The 17,685-nt window shown below is 32.6% G+C and overlaps 2 protein-coding genes across 2 annotated transcripts in view; one reads left to right on the top strand and one right to left on the bottom strand.

Moving 5' to 3' along the window:
- The window catches only part of LOC126810872 (protein singed), a 36,709-nt gene extending 20,885 nt beyond the window's left edge, over window positions 1-15,824 (top strand). The window contains exons 2-4 of the mRNA XM_050536195.2: window positions 1,849-2,008; window positions 10,688-10,986; window positions 13,487-15,824. Of these exons, the coding sequence (XP_050392152.1) occupies window positions 1,849-2,008; window positions 10,688-10,986; window positions 13,487-13,692 (665 nt within the window). The 3' untranslated portion in view covers window positions 13,693-15,824. The remainder of the gene's footprint in view (window positions 1-1,848; window positions 2,009-10,687; window positions 10,987-13,486) is intronic.
- Window positions 1-17,685, bottom strand: part of LOC126810873 (COP9 signalosome complex subunit 1) — a 252,236-nt gene that overhangs the window by 100,534 nt on the left and 134,017 nt on the right. The window lies entirely within an intron of this gene.

Below are 17,685 nucleotides of genomic sequence, written 5' to 3'. Positions count from 1 at the left end.
CGCCTGTCCAACCTCATGGGTTTTCTCTGGGTCCTCCAGTTTCCTCCCACTGCTAAAGATCCCTACGTGCAAGCAAATTATTGAAATAAAATTAAACCATATGTTAGTCCCAAAATGACCTAGTTTGGATAATTACTGCCAGAGTTATGGTCCTTGATCACTTTGATAAATCTTGTGGACGCTTGAGAGGCTAAAGTTAATATAAATTATTTTAGGTCATGAGACAAACAATCAAAACAAATTCTAATGTTTTCTGATAATTACTTCATAGGTTATTACTTGTAATCAGATTTTCATTTGTTATAAATGTTATATTATGCGATAACACTTGTTGACTGCCCGGACAACTTAGCTGCTATGGGGGAATGTTTTGTTGCTTGTCAACCTATATTTTAGTATGTATAAATGTTTTATATGTTACATATTTCGTCCCAAGATATTTTTCAGTATGGATTATGTTAATCTATGATTTCATTTATGTGGAATGTAACCACCCGCCATCTGTCATATAAAGTATGTCAGGTGACTACTAATTTATAACATAATTTAATACACTACCATGCAATCGTATTAAGCTTTTTTATCATTTTGCACAACATTTCTGTAGACTGACAGGGTTATTATAGCAGATTAATTACCAATTACACATAGCGCCAACAGTTACCTTAGGTCATACCTATCATCTATTATTCTTGAAATTTGTATGCATATTTTTCATCAGTGAAACAAAGAAACCTTGATTTATGATAACCAATTATACTTTCAGAGTTATTGCTCTTGAGTGCTTTGAAACAATTTGTGTAATCTCCAAATACAAAAGTTACCATCTGATTGTCTTATATACAGTGTATATTTTCATAAGACAAAGAAACCTATTGATTTGAAAATAATTTTCAATTATTACTTTGTGTTATTGCTCTTGATTTTAAAACACTTTATGGGTTATTGACCTTGATTTTCAAACAATTACATACAATTACTTTATGGTTTATTGCTCTTGATCACTTTGCAAAATGTTCTAATTACATATTGAACAATCAAAATGCGACAACCTTTATGCACTGCCGGAGGACTAGACTGCTAGTATCGATCTTATTTTGGCTGAAATGCATTGTCATTAAACTGTCATGGGTGAGAAAATGTTAAACAGAATTTAAACATTTAAATATCCAAATATTTCTAAATTATATTTGACATTATGCCACAGCAATGTTAGTTAATTGGATATGGTATTATCTGAGGGTAGCAAACTTTTTATAGAAAGATAATCAATTTAGGCTACATACATATTTGAAGTTTCAAGGTTAAACTAATTTTATGAAGAGGCTTCTTTATTTTCTTAAATGAGAAAGTGTAGCCATATCATATGTAGATCTATCCAACCTATGAAGATCAAGATTTTCTTGCACTGATCTCTTCAATAGGTTGTGAATATCAATATATTGCTGCTTGGGCAGAATTGTTATGTGTAGGCTATATTATTTTCATGTCGCACGTTGCACATGCATGGTGCAAACATGCTATATTTTGCTAATTATTAACATTATAAGTATAAGGAAGAAAAAAAGTTTGTATTCAATTTTCTGTTATAGTACAGTATGGTACAGTATGTTATAGTAATTTTACCATAGAAATATTTGTACTTGTATAACACCATGTGTTAGTAACATCAATGGATACATTTTTACAGATGTTGGTGGTACAGAGATAAAGATGGCATCTTGATTGCAAACTACCACAAGAATAACTCCGAAACTAATCTGTTTTACTCAAGATGCTTACTAAAGTCTGATTTAAATCCTATTAAAACATGAAAGTGTAAACGAGTATGTATTTTTATATTTGCAGGTCAAGATGTATCTGCTAATCAAGAAGAAGAAGAAGGAGAAACAGAGATATTTCAGATGGAATATGTCAAAGAGAGTGATATGTGGGCCTTCCGAACATGTTCTAATAAATACTGGTCATATGAATCTGGTGGAGGAATAATGAATGTTGGAAATGAAATGTAAGTTATCTAAATAATAAAACAATAGCTTCCTTTGTTCTACACATAGGCATTTAATTTCATTAAAGATAAGTTGTGGTGCCAATGTATTCCTGTTAAAATTTTATGCAAGAACTATCATAATAAAGTGACAGGGACTTATTTTAGAAAATTATAAAATTTATGTTTAAATGCATATTTTTCACCTTCCCAAGCTAAAATCTCCGCACATACATATTTCAGAGTCCTGCAAGCAATATGAATCTGTATGGTTGAATGCATCATTTTTATGGTAATCTGATAAGATTTCTTGAGGTTTATTTTTATTGTAGGATAAAATATTTAGCATGAATAGAATCATTGTGTAGAATTTGAAAGAAATACCAATGGGTCATTGAAATTTTTATTACAAATCGTATTAGAATTTGTGTGGGTTATGTAAATTAAGTTCAGACCAGATAACATATTTCTGTCTGGTTGTCAGGTAGTTGTAATTATTGGTAAAAATGGGTCTATTTCTGCTTTCATTGTAGGCAATCAAAAGCCCACACGTGTCGCGATTTGATTAGGGTAAAATGGGACACTATTGTTTTTCCATTGTAAATAGAGTAATTACTAAATAATATTGAGTTATCTAGAAATGTTAATTCTAAATCTACCATCATGATGATGGAATGGTAATTATGAAGTCTATCTGAAATCTCAGTCTTATTCCAGCCAATTTGATTATGTGTTGTTAGCCTCTTTTGGGAAATCTATGAGAATTATTTGTGTTCGTTTATATGTTTATCTGCCAATATTTCATTCTAATATTGGAAGAAGGTGCCATTTTGATGCTGTATTTATTGATTTAGTTTTCTCTTGAGTAATCTGCCTGCAAGTGTTTGTGTTAGAAATGGAATAAAAACTCACATATTTATAAGCAAGGAGATAAAAACAGTTTTATTTCTTGATCAAATTCGTTTACTTTTCCTGACATCACTGGATACAAAATATAAAACTATTATAAAGTACATTTTATTGATTAATGAAGTTAATGTAATTATCTAATTTCACATTTTGTGTAATTTATTATACCAGGCTGGCATGTTTCTATGGGAAAGTGGAGTTATAATGCACATCTTTGGTGCAGTTGCGATTTTAATTTTACAATTTTGATTTTTTGTGGGTTGTCCAATTTTCTCCCACTTCTAAATGAGATAAATAAAGAAATAAAGATTTAACTCCTCTCTATCTGAAAATGACCTACTAGTGTATCAGTATTATTGTTGAGGAAACCTTAAGAAATAATATAAAACAACTTGTACAAGAATAAAATTGTGTGCAACTACCAGTAATTAATTTCCAAACTTGTACTCTCCACAAAAGGAAAATCATTGACTATACAAGATTTCCTCATTGTTTCTAAGTACCACTTAAATATTCTAAGTATAATTGCTGAAATTAATTTAAGTGCCATTTAAATTGTTGCACATTGAATTTATATGAACCACCAAATTCATTAATGAAAAATGGTTTTATAAGTTACAGAATAGGCAAAACTGTCCATGTATAAGGGTTTTACCAAATTTAGCATTTCTCAAACTTAACAGATCTTTGTTTTATAGGTTGAGTCACTTCATTGTCGACTGTGTTAATCAGCTTTACATGACAAATAGTCAGTTTCTCATCCCCATACAAATCTAATTCCATTTCAGTTCTCATTAACATTGTATTAAGACTATTTTCTTTGATTGGCATTTAGTAATTGAACATATTAACACAAGGTACAATTTTATGGATACACTACACAATTACTGAGTTTAATACTAAGCGACGTTTCGAGGAGGATACTCTCGTCTTTATTAAGCAAATGATACAGGTATGTAAGAGTTTTCGTTGTGTATAAATAGGTTTAGTATTAAATAGCCCCCTAATCAAAGGTGTTAAGATTTAATTGTATTTGATTCTTATCTTTGTTGCATATTCTGTATATATTTGCCTACTATTCACATACCTGTATCATTTGCTTGATAAAGATGAGAGTATCCTCATCGAAACGTCGCTTAGTATTAAACTCAGTAATTGTGTATCCATAAAATTGTACCTTGTGTTAGTATTAAGACCACTTTAAAATCTACTCTGAAGAAAAACTTTCTTAAGTGACCATAGTGTTATAAAAGGCATGACAAACTGTCATTTGAAGTGTGTCCACTAATTCCATTTCATTGTATTAGCAGAATGACATTACATTCAAATATGTCATGTTAAACTTTGAAACATGTCAAGCAGAAGGATTTAACAAGCAACTATTGGTGAGGAAAGAGAGTTAAGCAGGTGTGATAGTCTAACATAGCAGACTTACAAACTTAACAAATATTTTAAAAAAGACCTTTTGGTAATCCAACACTATCAATTATAATCCCAATTTCCTTCCAGATCTATTATGCTATATCCAAATTTTATGTAATTTAAATGCTTTATTTTCGTTAGAGTCACATACTGTGTAAACTATTAATGAAAAATGTTTTATTTATTTACTTAGGTTTTGCTATTGTTACACTGCCATGGTGCTTTGGCAAAGAATGGAGCAAAACTTGAAGTGCACCTTTAACCAAACTTTATTGATCTATATTGATACAAAATTCAATTTGAATAGAATAGAATGTTACTACACAGAAAATTTTTGTTATTAGGTTATCGCCATGTTTCTTTTTTTAGGCATTGTATCGTCTAAGAATTAACTTCACTTTTCAGAAGTGTGCTAATCTTTGGCTACAAACTTGCCTGGTGGTAATGTTTGATAATACTCTAGAAGAACATTTACACCCCTATGTAGAAAAATGTAGTGAACGCCTTGCTAAAGTAGAAACAATTTCAAGTATCCTTTCATTCTTTTTGACTCTTACACCCACTGCCTTAGTGCCCGTTATTTGAAACATGAAAGAAAGGCATTGACATTTAGGACTGAACTGTTTTCATTGTGCCTCTGTCAATATGCTGCATTTTACTAACAAATTTAGTATCAGAGCATGTTTGCTAGGAGTTATCAGAAACTCTATAGGGGATACACCATTCTTGCAAATAGCATGTTTTCCTATAAGATTCTCTCAAAGTGATACAGTATTAAGGTTATTTAGACATTTGTGGTTGTTGACAGTGAGAATGTAGATCTTTCAAACTACATACATCCTTATTAAGAGCATCCGACATTCACTTCCTAATTAAATCGGTAGTATTAATCTGTGTAAACACTCTTGTAACAACCTCTTGACATTTAGATATCTTTATCTTGTAGGTTTATTGCATCTTTCCTGTTGGCTTTTAATTGTTATTCACAGTTCATTTCTTCTTGTTTATTGTGTGTCTTGTGAACAAAATATGGTTCATTTAGTAAAAATTCCCTTGTTAGACAGTGAATACATAAAGATTATTCAGTGAATTTAGGCTGCTTAAATACGTTGAATTTAGACTGGAAAGATCCAAAAATATCTATGCTGTATCATTTTCTTTCAACATACTTAAGAAAAAACAAACCAAACAACTTGTTGAAAATTGGCGTGGAAAGCATTTGCCAGAATTGCGATTTATGCAGCACATTAAAGCTATACAAACCAAAAATAGACATTTATTTTTTTTTTAAGAATTAGACATCATTGTGGTATGTTGCGGTAATTTTCTCACGACAAGACCGACTTCATTATCCACATTTCCTTTTTTGAAAAACATTCATGAATTAACATTGATTAGAAACCTGTGGACGTGGGAAAACATTCAATCAATTGAACTGACAAAAGCTCTAGTTAGGGCAATCAAAATTTGTTTTTTTTACATTTAAAAGCAGTTTCCAGGTGATTACTACATTGAGTGAAGTTAATGTTTGAGATGAAAAAACCGACTCAAAGTCAAGAAGAGAAGTAAATCTGGGAACAAAAAGATATATTATATCTGCTTGTCTGTTCGCTAAATCTACATTGTAATGAGTTCATCAAGAGCACAATTACAACCATGTTAACTTTTAGTTAAAACGTCATGTAATTTATTTTCTTAGAATTAATAAATATCATGGGTTTTTTTATAGAATCAACAAGCATAATTTTAAAAATTCTAGGACTGCAAAAATGTACTTTCTTCTTGATTCAAAATTAGTAACGTTTAACATGGAACAATCTGAAATTTGGTTTGGTTAACAGTGAACAAACTTATAGGCTGTTCAGCCACTTATATTCAAACTAGTTTAAAATCACACTTACTGTGGTAAGCCAAACCAGTCTTAATTATTTTAAAGGTTAGAATCATCATTTTGCAAGGAAGATAACATACTGTGCATGCCCAAAGCAAGCTGAAGCCATATTTTTAATCTGACATGTTCAGATGGCCAAGATAGCTGTTAAGGAAGGCTTTCTCGAAAACATGTAGAGAACTGGGGTTTTTAAACTGGTTTATTTTCCTCACCTTTGCTTTAGACGACAAAGTAGGGTTTTCAAACCAGTTTAACTTAAACATCTGAGCGGGTTTTTGAACTGGATAGGTTCTGCTTATGAATCTTATAGCTATGAGATGAGTGAAGATTGTATTAAAAGTATATAGCACGTTCTCCTAAGATTCTGGGGCCTTTTTCATAAACTTTTAACTAAGATAAAATCCAAATTTTAGTAATTTGATTGGATAATATTAGATTGATTTTAATGCTTAGCCAATCAAAATTGAAGTATCTACTAAAATTTTGATTTTATCTTTAGTTAAGATTTCGAGAAACAGGGCCCCAGTTATAAGACAGGAAAAAAATACATTAGCCTATATAATAAAAGTTAGCCAATTTAATTTATAATGACACACATTATAGCTTGTCTCTTGTAATCCTAATTTATGAATTTATTATGACATTTAAAAGTTTCACTTCAAATAAATCAGGTGTACAGTATTGTGTATGGGCAGCTTTCTTGATGTATATGTCACTATAATTATGTATTTTACTTATTACTCTATTTGTCTGTATCTGCCTCAAAATAAGCAGCACATATTTAACGGTCATGTTGATTAATATCCCCCAACTTTCGAAGAAAGCAGGGGACTATTAAAATGGGTCTGTTTGTCACATTTTCTGGGACACAATATTGTAACTCCTAATTGAGCTAGAAAGTTCAAGCTGAGGGCTAAGCAGAGATAAGCAGTTTGATTGGTTGACGCTTTGGTTCTAATTAAGTGAAGTGAAATGAAATGAAATGGGGTTTAACGTCCTACTTTTCTGCTCCGAACTGGGCTAATGAAGACGGGCATACGCCATACAGTGTGCCATGAGGGAAATTTTGTCCGGATAGCGGCACTACGGACGTCTCTTTTACGTGCACTCCAATATGTACACAGGACCTAGGTTTTTCGTCACATCCGAACGACTAGACAGCTGTCCTTGTCAGGCCCTCCGTCCTGCATCACTGACAAGGGGGAACCACGCTGGAAAATTTGGATGAACTTTCTCGGCCAATGCAGGGATCGAACACCCGACCTCCAGGCTAGCGAGCCAGCGTCTTACCCACTTAGCCACGTGATCCCCACCTAATTAAGTGAGAGTGATGAAACTTGGTGTATAGTTTCATTATATCAATACTTTGACTAAGTTTGATAGTGAGCATTTTCTGCTCAGGGTAAGCCTAGCGATAAGCAATTTAATTGATCAAGACTTTGGAGCTTGATAACTTTTGATTCCAGTCGTTGTTGTTTGTATTTTAGAGGAGAGCCAAAAAAAATTCCCCTTACTCAACAAATTGAAAAAATCACTCCCCTAAAAAAGTTCTCCCAGTTTCAATAAGAAGAGTGATTTAGAAATTAAGGAGAGTGATTAGATGTGTGTATAGGAAATGATCCTGAAGATCAATAACTGCATCTTAGGGGGTCATTCATGGATTCAAAAATGATAATAAACCCCCCATGATTTTGTAAAAGAGAGCGATTTTCAATTTTAAGGAAATGGAGAAAAAACTCCTCTCGATCAACATTCAGGTGAGAGGCAGGCGCTTGAGAGCGATCGCTTGCCTTAAAAAACAATAACTGTTGATTCTAATTGAGTGAGAGTGGTGAAACTTTGTGAATAGTTTCATTACATCAGTACCTTGATGATGATCATTTTCTGCTTAGGCTAAGTAGTGATTAGCAATTTGATTGGTTAAGACTTTGGAACATAACAATTAAGCTTTTAATTGAGGTGGAATATTTAAACTTAGTGTAGATGTTCATTAGGTGAATGTCTTGACCGAGTTCAATAATTAACATTTTCCTCTAAGGCTAAGCAATTTCATTGATCGATACTTTGGGACAAGATAACTATATCTGGGACTTCCCTTTTAAATGCCTGTCAGAGATGTAAATGCAAGTGATGAATTTCATTGTGGGTTAGGGGAGGGGGTGGATTTGCTCAAAAGTTAGTATGGCATATTGTAGATTAAAAAGAATTGAAATTCATTGATATTAAAGTGTTATTAGAACAGTTGTTTGAGCAGAAAATATAAATTGGGCATTGGGCTGTTTTTCTCTGGAAAGTGCTTATGATGGGTTTTAATCTGTTTTATTTGTGATATTGTAGCATCATTGATAAATTGTACAGCTTGAGAACAACAGCAGTCATGACACTAAGATAATTTAACTATGACCCCAGTTGTTATCAATAAAGATCAGATGTCAGAAGTTCCTTTATGTTTTTCCTATACACATCTCTTATCTTGAAGACATTTTCAGAGACTAAAGTCAACACATTGTGATGTATTGAACCTGTAACACGATAGTCTGCTCCTCTTGCTTCCAAAAATATTTATATGATCTTGTATTTTAACTGAAATATTATTAGCGAGCCCTCTGAATGATTTGCTATCTATCTTGACTTTGATATGAAATATTAATACTAAATCATGTTTTAATGGATAAATATTATGCCAACTAGAGAGTATTTAATATTTATATGTATTATTTCAGACATCAGTATCTAAATAAATATTTGACATGAATTATATTGTGAATTAAACTAGTTTATAAAATTTATGTAGCAAGATAATGGTATTGAAATATTTAATCGATTAATCCAACCGTGGTATTCAATATCAATTATCAACCATTGTCTATTTCTGAAAATGACCATAAATCAGCTGTTTATAGGCTTGGTTATGATTAAAGTCTTTAATATCATAGGAGGGGGAATAAATTTCATACTTATTGATGATTACTACATCAGCATTTAAGTTAAAGATACATTATGGGAGATTAGATAAAGAGCTGGCAGTTCTCACTATAATAGTTAAAAACTAGATAATATAAAAGGAATTTGCTGAAAATTTCAGTCAAATTGATCCACCCTGAACCAAGTATTTAGCGATTGAATTTTGGGCCTAACCTTGATCATCATTACTAAAGTCGGTACGATAAAAAAATTATAGTCTCAATTATCCATTTTTTGATTTAATCAGAAGCAGCAGACATGGTTCTAATCCAGTAAATATTGCAGGCTAGCGATGTCATTGAGAGTTGATTATGGTCTGGATAAGTTAATTAAAGTCTAATTAATAATTTAGATAACATTTCAGGCCTAAAGAAAGACCTGCAATTGGCATATTTAGCTCTTGCATAATGTATGTTTAAGAGACCTGTGTAAAATGTCAATAGTATCTTTCCTCTTTAGGTTTTAAAGTATTTCTTTATGTTAATAACCGGGTCATATAATTGCATTTATGGAGCATGTCCACATGTGCAAGGATTTTGCCATCTTAAGAGAATCATTTATGTTCACAATGTAATCATCCTTAATTTTAATCATTGTCACCTCGCATAAGAAGTGCAATTACATTTTGACTAAATTTTTCCCGTGGAGTATTTGTCTCGCAAATACTACAACTTAAAGAATTAAAGTACAGTTTACCCTCACTGATTATTGTAATATGTAGTGAATGTCAACAACATCCAGTATTATATTTGTGGTCGTCTGCTTTAAAGGCTGTGGTGTCTGTTAACAGAATTTAAATATAACTAGTTGAATTTGATGTTGTATCCAATTGTCTGTTGTTATAGCTGTGAGCTATATGTACAGATAGTGTGAAACTAATGTTGATCTGTTCAATATAATTTCGTCATGATGGGATTGTCCTGCACATATGTCTTTCAAGCGAAATGTGCAAAACTGGCTTGCTCGATGAAATTTTCCTGTTTATTTGTTAAAACAATGTAACAGTCTTGTGTTAAAATGGGTTCGATCTCAATGATATTTTGCTAGTATTTATTAATATCAGATGTAAGATATACTGGCTGAATTGGGCTCACGACACTTGATTCTGTTTATTAGTTTGAATACATCAAGTAAGGCCATCATGTTCTATTGTGGGAGGGCAGCGATAATTCAGTTAGCACGAAGACGAAGGGCCTTAATTGTCAGTCAGTTAAAGGACAATGTTGGTGTCCATCAATATTACATATGTAACGGAACTCGTCAAACACATTCCAGATATAATTTTAACACAGAGTATTGGGATGTGACACAAAAAAAAGGAAAGCAGTATGCTTAATTAAGTACAGAACAATAACAGCTATCAATTCAAAATGAACTGTTCATGAAAATAATTGACTGTCACAAGAAGAAAAGAAAAAGTCCTTGCATTACCATGGTTTGATTAATTCTCTTACATCTGAGACCCAGAATATTTCTGTTGTAAGATATTCAATATGCTTTCTCTTTTTTCACAGATGCAAGAATACACTATTTGATGTGGAATGGCAAGGAGATGGCAGTGTAACTATTAAAGCAAGCAATAATAATTATATCTTCAACAAGCCAACAGGATGTCTGTTTGCATTAAGTGAGTCCGCAACGGAAAAAGAGAAATTTAAAGTAAAGATGGTAAATCGACCAGCAATCATCTTAAGAAGTGAATATGGTTTCGTTGGATTAAAGTCATTTCAAAAACCTGAATACAACTGTAATAAAACTTGTTATGAACCAATCTTCTTAGAACCACAAGAAAATGGATTTTATGGTTTGAAAGGTGAGCTATATAAAATGTTAGCTTATTAACAAATATCCTTGATACATTCATTTCCGTTACCTGTATGGTAATAACATGATACCATTTGGAGAGTAATTGAAACTTTGCTAATAATAAGCATAGCGATGAGTCTTGTTCCTATGTTGTTCCTTTTGGAACGGTTGATATTATTGTCCCCCGCCTTTCGAAGAAAGCAGGGGACTATTAAAATGGTTCCGTCTGTCTTTCTGTCCGGACGTCCGTCTGTCTGTCTGTCCGCCCGTCACACATTTTGGGACACAATAACTTTCCTTTTAATTGGTGTAAGTGTTTATTAGGTCAATGCCTTGATGGAGTTCAAAGATGAGCATTTTCTGCTGAGGATGCTTTGGGACACGATAACTTTAGTTCTAATTAAGTGAGAGTGATGAAATTTGGTGTATGTATAGTTTCATTACATCAATACCTTGACTAAGTTTGATAATGAGCATTTTCTGCTCAGGATAACCAGAGCGATTAGCAGTTTGTTTGGTCGAGACTTTGTAACACAATAACTCGCCTTCGAATTGAGGTAGAATGTTCAAACTTGGTGTAGGCATTGATTGGGTGAATACCTTGATGGAGTTCAAAGATGATGCTTTGGGACACGATAACTTTGGATCTAATTAAGTGAGAATGATGAAACTTGGTGTATAGTTTGATAATGAGCATTTTCAGCTCAGGGTAAGCAAAGGGATAAGCAATTTGATTGGTCGAGACTTTGGAACTTGACAACTTTGATTCTAATTGAGTGATAGTGGTGAAACTTCGTGTATAGTTTTATTACATCAATACCTTAACAAGGTCCAATGCTGAGCATTTTCTGCTTAGAGACTTCAATCTGATTGGTCGAGACTTTGGAACACAATAACTCTCCTTCTAATTGAGGTAGAATGTTAAAAATTGGTGTAGGTTTCTATTACATGAATGCGTTGACATAGTTTGTTCATGTGCATTTCCACTTAGGCTAAGCAGAGATAAGTAATTTGATTGGTTGAGACTTTGGAACACGATATCTTTGGTTCTAATTGGGTGAGAGCGATGAAATTCTGAGTATAGATTCATTATATCAATACATTCACCAAGTTCGATCATGAAAATTTTCTGCTTAGGCTAGGTAGCGATAAGCAATTTGATTGGTCAAGACTTTGGAACATTACAATTGAGGTATAGATGTTCATTGGGCGAATGTCTTGACTGAGTTCAATGATTAATATTTCCCATTAAAGCTAAGCAGAGCTAAGCAATTTCTTTGCTTGATGCTTTGGGACAAGATAACTTTGATTCTAACTTAGTGTATAGTTCACTCACTACCAGGTACTTCAAAACCTGAGTTTGATAGTGAACATTTATGCTTAGACTAAGCAACCTATCTTTATACACCCACACCTCACATATCATTGAGCATATATAGTCGTCGCCCATGCCCATCCGTCAACAATTACTCGTTACCATAGAGGCTAGACTTTTGACGTTTTTCAAGTTTGGTGTGGGGGATTGTAAGAAGACAAACCATATCGATTTTTAGCACTCCATAACCTGTCGTTCTGAGTTATTTCCCCTTTTCCAAACAACTTGGGGATACTTGATTGAACGTTCCAGAATTAAATGTTCTCAATTCCAAAAATAGTGTCAATTGAGTTAAAAAGAGAATTTCAGAGTACAAAGCATATGCCAACTCCATAAAAAATATCTCAACCAATTATGACAACTGAATCATATTTGTTACTTAAAATACGTTACGATTCTACTCACACCAACTCAGCTGTCGGGACTGGCAGAACTGTGGCAGTGCCGAATTCCATATCACTTGATTGCAATTCAGTCAATTCTGGATGTTCCGAACTGACAATCACCCCCCCCCCCCTTTTTAAAGCAATGGAGGCTACAGTATAAAACAGATTTTTTTGAAATTTGATTTGAAAAGTTGGGGTTATGAGAAGACAAACCCTATCAAATCCTTCTTTTCCAGAGTTATCCCCTTTGTCCAAAAACAACCTTGTTACAGTGATAGAGGCTACAGTTTTTAACTGAATTTATTTTTCAAATATTGTGCAAAGCATTAAGACACTGAGAATATTAGCCCAATTGCTTTTCAAATTTGGTGTGAAGCATTGGAATCAGAAAGAATTAACCCTGTTCATTTTCAGCAATCTAGGACTTTCTGTTCCAGAGATATATTATGTGTCTGGAAAAGCTGGTGATCACGATACAGATAAGATTTCTTGAAGAATCCTTATCAAATTTGGTAAACTTCCAAGTTTTCCTTTTGGATATGCTGCACTTGAGACATATCTGCTGTGTGAGCACATTTACAAGCTGTGCGTGGCTATCTTAATAAGGTTGTATTAAAATCTTATGGTTATTAAACGCAATTTCTACAAAGCTTTGAAGGTTGAATTGCATGTCATTTTTTTCTGATGTTCACACTGCTCAGTACATGTATATATTTTATTATGGTTATTTTTTTTTTTACTTATAGGAAACAATGGTAAATATTGGGGGTTAAATGAAGAAAGTCACGTTTTTGCTGACAAAGATATGCCTGTCAATTTCCTTTTGGAATTCCGCAAGCAAGACATCATTACAATCAAAGCTCCAAACGGCATGTATCTTAAAGGTGAACAAAATGGACTATTTAGAGCCAAAGGAGAGGATTTAGATGCTGGAATGCTTTGGGAGTGTTAGATTTTGTTATTTCAAAATTACCCCATGTTTAAAATAGTGGGAAGAAGACTTGCTTTAACTTGACATGTCCATGGACTATAATTATTCACCATTTGTACATATCTGTATGGTTGAAGTGTAAAGAATGTAATATGTTGTGACTGCTCAATAATGTCACATAATGAATGAACAATACTGCACAGTGAACAAATGATACTGGTATAACACTGAAGTAAACAATGTCTTGTGTTGACACAGAACTACATTAGATGGACCAAAATTGTATGTTTACATCATTGTATTCACTCACTTATCATTGTCTTGTACACATTTTACTGTAACTTTGTAGTATGTGTAGTACTCAAAAAAAAAATGTAGTTTTTTAATTAAATTTTCTATCATTCACTTTTTGAAGCATATTTATTACAAAACACAAGAATACTTTGGTCACAAAATTATAGAAATAAATGTCTGTGATATTTTTGACTTTTCCAAATATCTAGTAACAGGCATTGTAACATGTATCACTGATGTATTATTACCTGTGTCATGGAAGAAGTTAGGATGGACAAACACTTTACATCGAATGACCAATGACCATTGATGATGAGGTTTCTTTTTTAATTGCATGAGCTTGGAAATAAATTCTGTATAGGACAAATATATTTAAAGGGGTAAACAATATTTATACTGCTTAATTTCTCCCTTATATTAATAATTTATTTTTGTCATTTACATGCTTTTGTTATAAATAGTCTCAAAGTACTGGTAATACTGATCTCTAGCAATACATTTAACGTTTTCATTATATAGCTCAATTTCACTTTCTTATCCAAAGATTTTTAGACAAACTTCATTTAAAATGCATTCCCCTAAATGATATTTTGTCAGATTTGTAATTAAACTTGTATAAACTATATCTGAATGCCTTTAATGTATGGCAGTAAAATTGTTATTGGATATTTATAGAACATATACTCGGTGTTTCGAAGATGTATACTCATAGATTTCTATCTTTCATTTTACATGAGATTTCACACAGAGAACTTGTTTGTTAATAAAGGTGTTGGTGATATTTGTTGAGGGTAGTTCTCAGTATCGGGACATAGTCGATTAATCATGGTCTGTAACATTAACATTACTACCCTTGGATCATCTCAAGTAGATTGTATTGCATCCTATTGAAAAGTGAATTAGGATGACTCGAAATATCTAAATTGCAATAGTTAAAATGTATTTTATTTGGTATCATACTATCATGTCATTGACCTGATTTGTTGACATACAAAATCAATCTACGCCACTATTATTTAGTTGTGTTGAGCCAATGGTAGTAATAAAGTGTTATGATTCCCAAATATGCTATGAAGTGTCAGGATAGAGTCAAGTGTTTCCAAGTTTCATAACTGTTATTGTTAGATGATATTTATATTATACTCTGTTAGTACCTGTTTACTAAATAATGACAACTGCTTATAATTATATACTTAATATACATAAAAAAATACCCTAAAATTATTGATGCATTTTCAGCTGTGGCTTTAATTGTTGAGTATTTGTATCACATACGGTAACAATGAACAGTCTCTCATTGAATGTATTAAGATGTAATGGATGTTTTGGATATATTCTTTCATGAAAGCATAAATACATATACCAACTATTATTAGATGTTTGTAAATAACATATTTCTATTAGAGTTGTTTTGTAGAGGTTTTATGCTTTTGTCCAGTCATTATGAAGTACAGTATGTTTGTTGGTAATGTATCTAGGGGATAAATTAAAATGATTTTCCAATTTGCATTGATAATTAGCTACTTAATTGTTGTCTTGGTTTATTATTGTAAATGCATATTTTTGTGTTCGGTGAAAAAAAAAAGATCCAAACCAGTTTAGTTTGTAAAATTTACAAATCATTAGAATTTTATTTTGATATGGTGTCATAATCATTTAATATTTTAAGAATATAATCTTTTTTTGATTGCTTTTTTTCCTGACCAAACATTTATGTAATAAATGTATTTCTTATGCTGTAAAGAACTGCCTACTATCTGTGCATTTTTCTAATAATGGTTCCTATTACAGCATGCCTTATCATCAGATAAATCCATATTATTTATGCAGCCGTTTTGTCAATAAACATTTCTACCGGGGATTGTATAGTTTCTTCTTATTCACCCACACTTTGTCTTTGGGATAATGCAAGTATCCCTTTTGTCTATTAGCTAGTCTGTCTTCCATGATTTTTATTAGCCCTTTATTAAAGGCCACAATCAACTGAGCATTATGAAAGTACATGTGGGGTATTCATTGATAAAAGTGGGTTAAAGTATGGAAATCAAATCCCCAAATTACATCAGTCTGAAAGTTTTGAATCCAACTTTTGAGTTGTTCAGAATTAGGGTTTAATATCTCAATACAATACTTTGGTAATTTTGTGACTAACTAATATAATTTTTATGCAATGTGAGAGGAGATAGCATTTTGCCATGGAAGTGGCCTTTCCACCTATTCTTGTACCAATTCCAGACTTCCAACATTTTACATGTCCTACCAATTGTACACAATACCCTAATTTTTTGTTCCATACAATCACCAGACAAACTCACCTTGAAGGTGAAATGAAATGGGGTTTAACGTCCTGCTGTTCTGCTCCAAACTCGGCATACGCCATAGTGTGCTATGAGGGAAATTTTGCCGAGACAGTGGCACTACGGCCTACTCTTATATCGAATTCCAACTGTCAGGGATCTTTTACGTGCACGCCAATTTGTACATGGGAACTCGGTTTTTTGCTCCATCTGAATGACTAGACAGCTGTCCTTCTTCAGGCCCCCCGTCCTGCATCACTGACAAGGGGGTACCGCGCCGGAAAATCTAGATGAACTTTCTCGGCCAATGCAGGGATCGAACACCCCACCTCCATACTAGCGAGCCAGCATCTTAACCACTTAGCCACTGTGAAAGTGGGAAGAGGGCTGAAAAACTCCAAAAGGTCTGTCTAGACCAATCTAAAGAATCAAGTACAGTTTCAAAAGCGCACAACCACCATGGACCAACCGTAAGGGAATTCTAAGTATATTAGACATTGTTTTCATAGTATTTATATAGCAGATTTATGGCCAATCTCACAAAATTAATCATTTTTTTTTCAGCAAAATATATCTGTCATGGCTCCTTTAATTTCTTGTCATATTTAAGAAGCAATTATAATGTTGCTTCCAAGGTAAGAAAAAGCTTTGCACTACTAAATATTTAATGTAAGACCAAATGGTTTAATCAATTTTCTATAAAGCAGAATCAAAGACAACAGCGTAATTGTAAGGAGTATGATCCAAATTTACATTTGTGACACTACTTGTCAAATATTTTATCTCAGTTGCCCTGATTATTTTGTTACAGGCAACAATATTTGTTATTCAATCTTTATAATAAAAATTTAGATTTCCAGAAATGACTATGACTATTTTTCATTGCTTCCCATTTGATAAAACTAATCTTTGTTTAGAATCTAAACTTCTTAATGATATTGTTTGAGTCGACCTCGGTAAAAATAATTGTGTTAAAGGAACCCTTCTACATGATATATGTTCTGCTAGGGTAACCATTTTACCCAAAAATCAAATATTTAACTTCTTTAAGTAAAAGTATTTCCTGAAATAATTTCAATACACTGATTATTTTATAGCTATAATTTGTGGAACTGTTATGCCAGTGTGTTTATTTAGAGTCTTAACAGATCAGACACCAATATTCCTTTTTGACAAATACAAATCAATACAGCCAAACATTTAATTTTGTTTCGTAAGCGTACAGGTCCCTGCTTAACTAAGTATTGAATAATGTTACACTTTTAACTAGAATGGAAGGTGTTAAAAATCAATAGTAATTACATGAAATGTTTCCCCCCAGATATCTGGTGTTATTTTCATCAAGTCAATAGCACATTCACATTATCTGAAATTTGTCATTATTATAAATCATTGATTAAATATTAATGTATGGATTAAGTAG

This window comes from Patella vulgata, chromosome 2 (assembly GCF_932274485.2).
Source record: "Patella vulgata chromosome 2, xgPatVulg1.2, whole genome shotgun sequence".
Taxonomy (NCBI): Eukaryota; Metazoa; Mollusca; class Gastropoda; family Patellidae; genus Patella; species Patella vulgata.
This window is presented reverse-complemented; position numbering and strand designations above follow the sequence as displayed.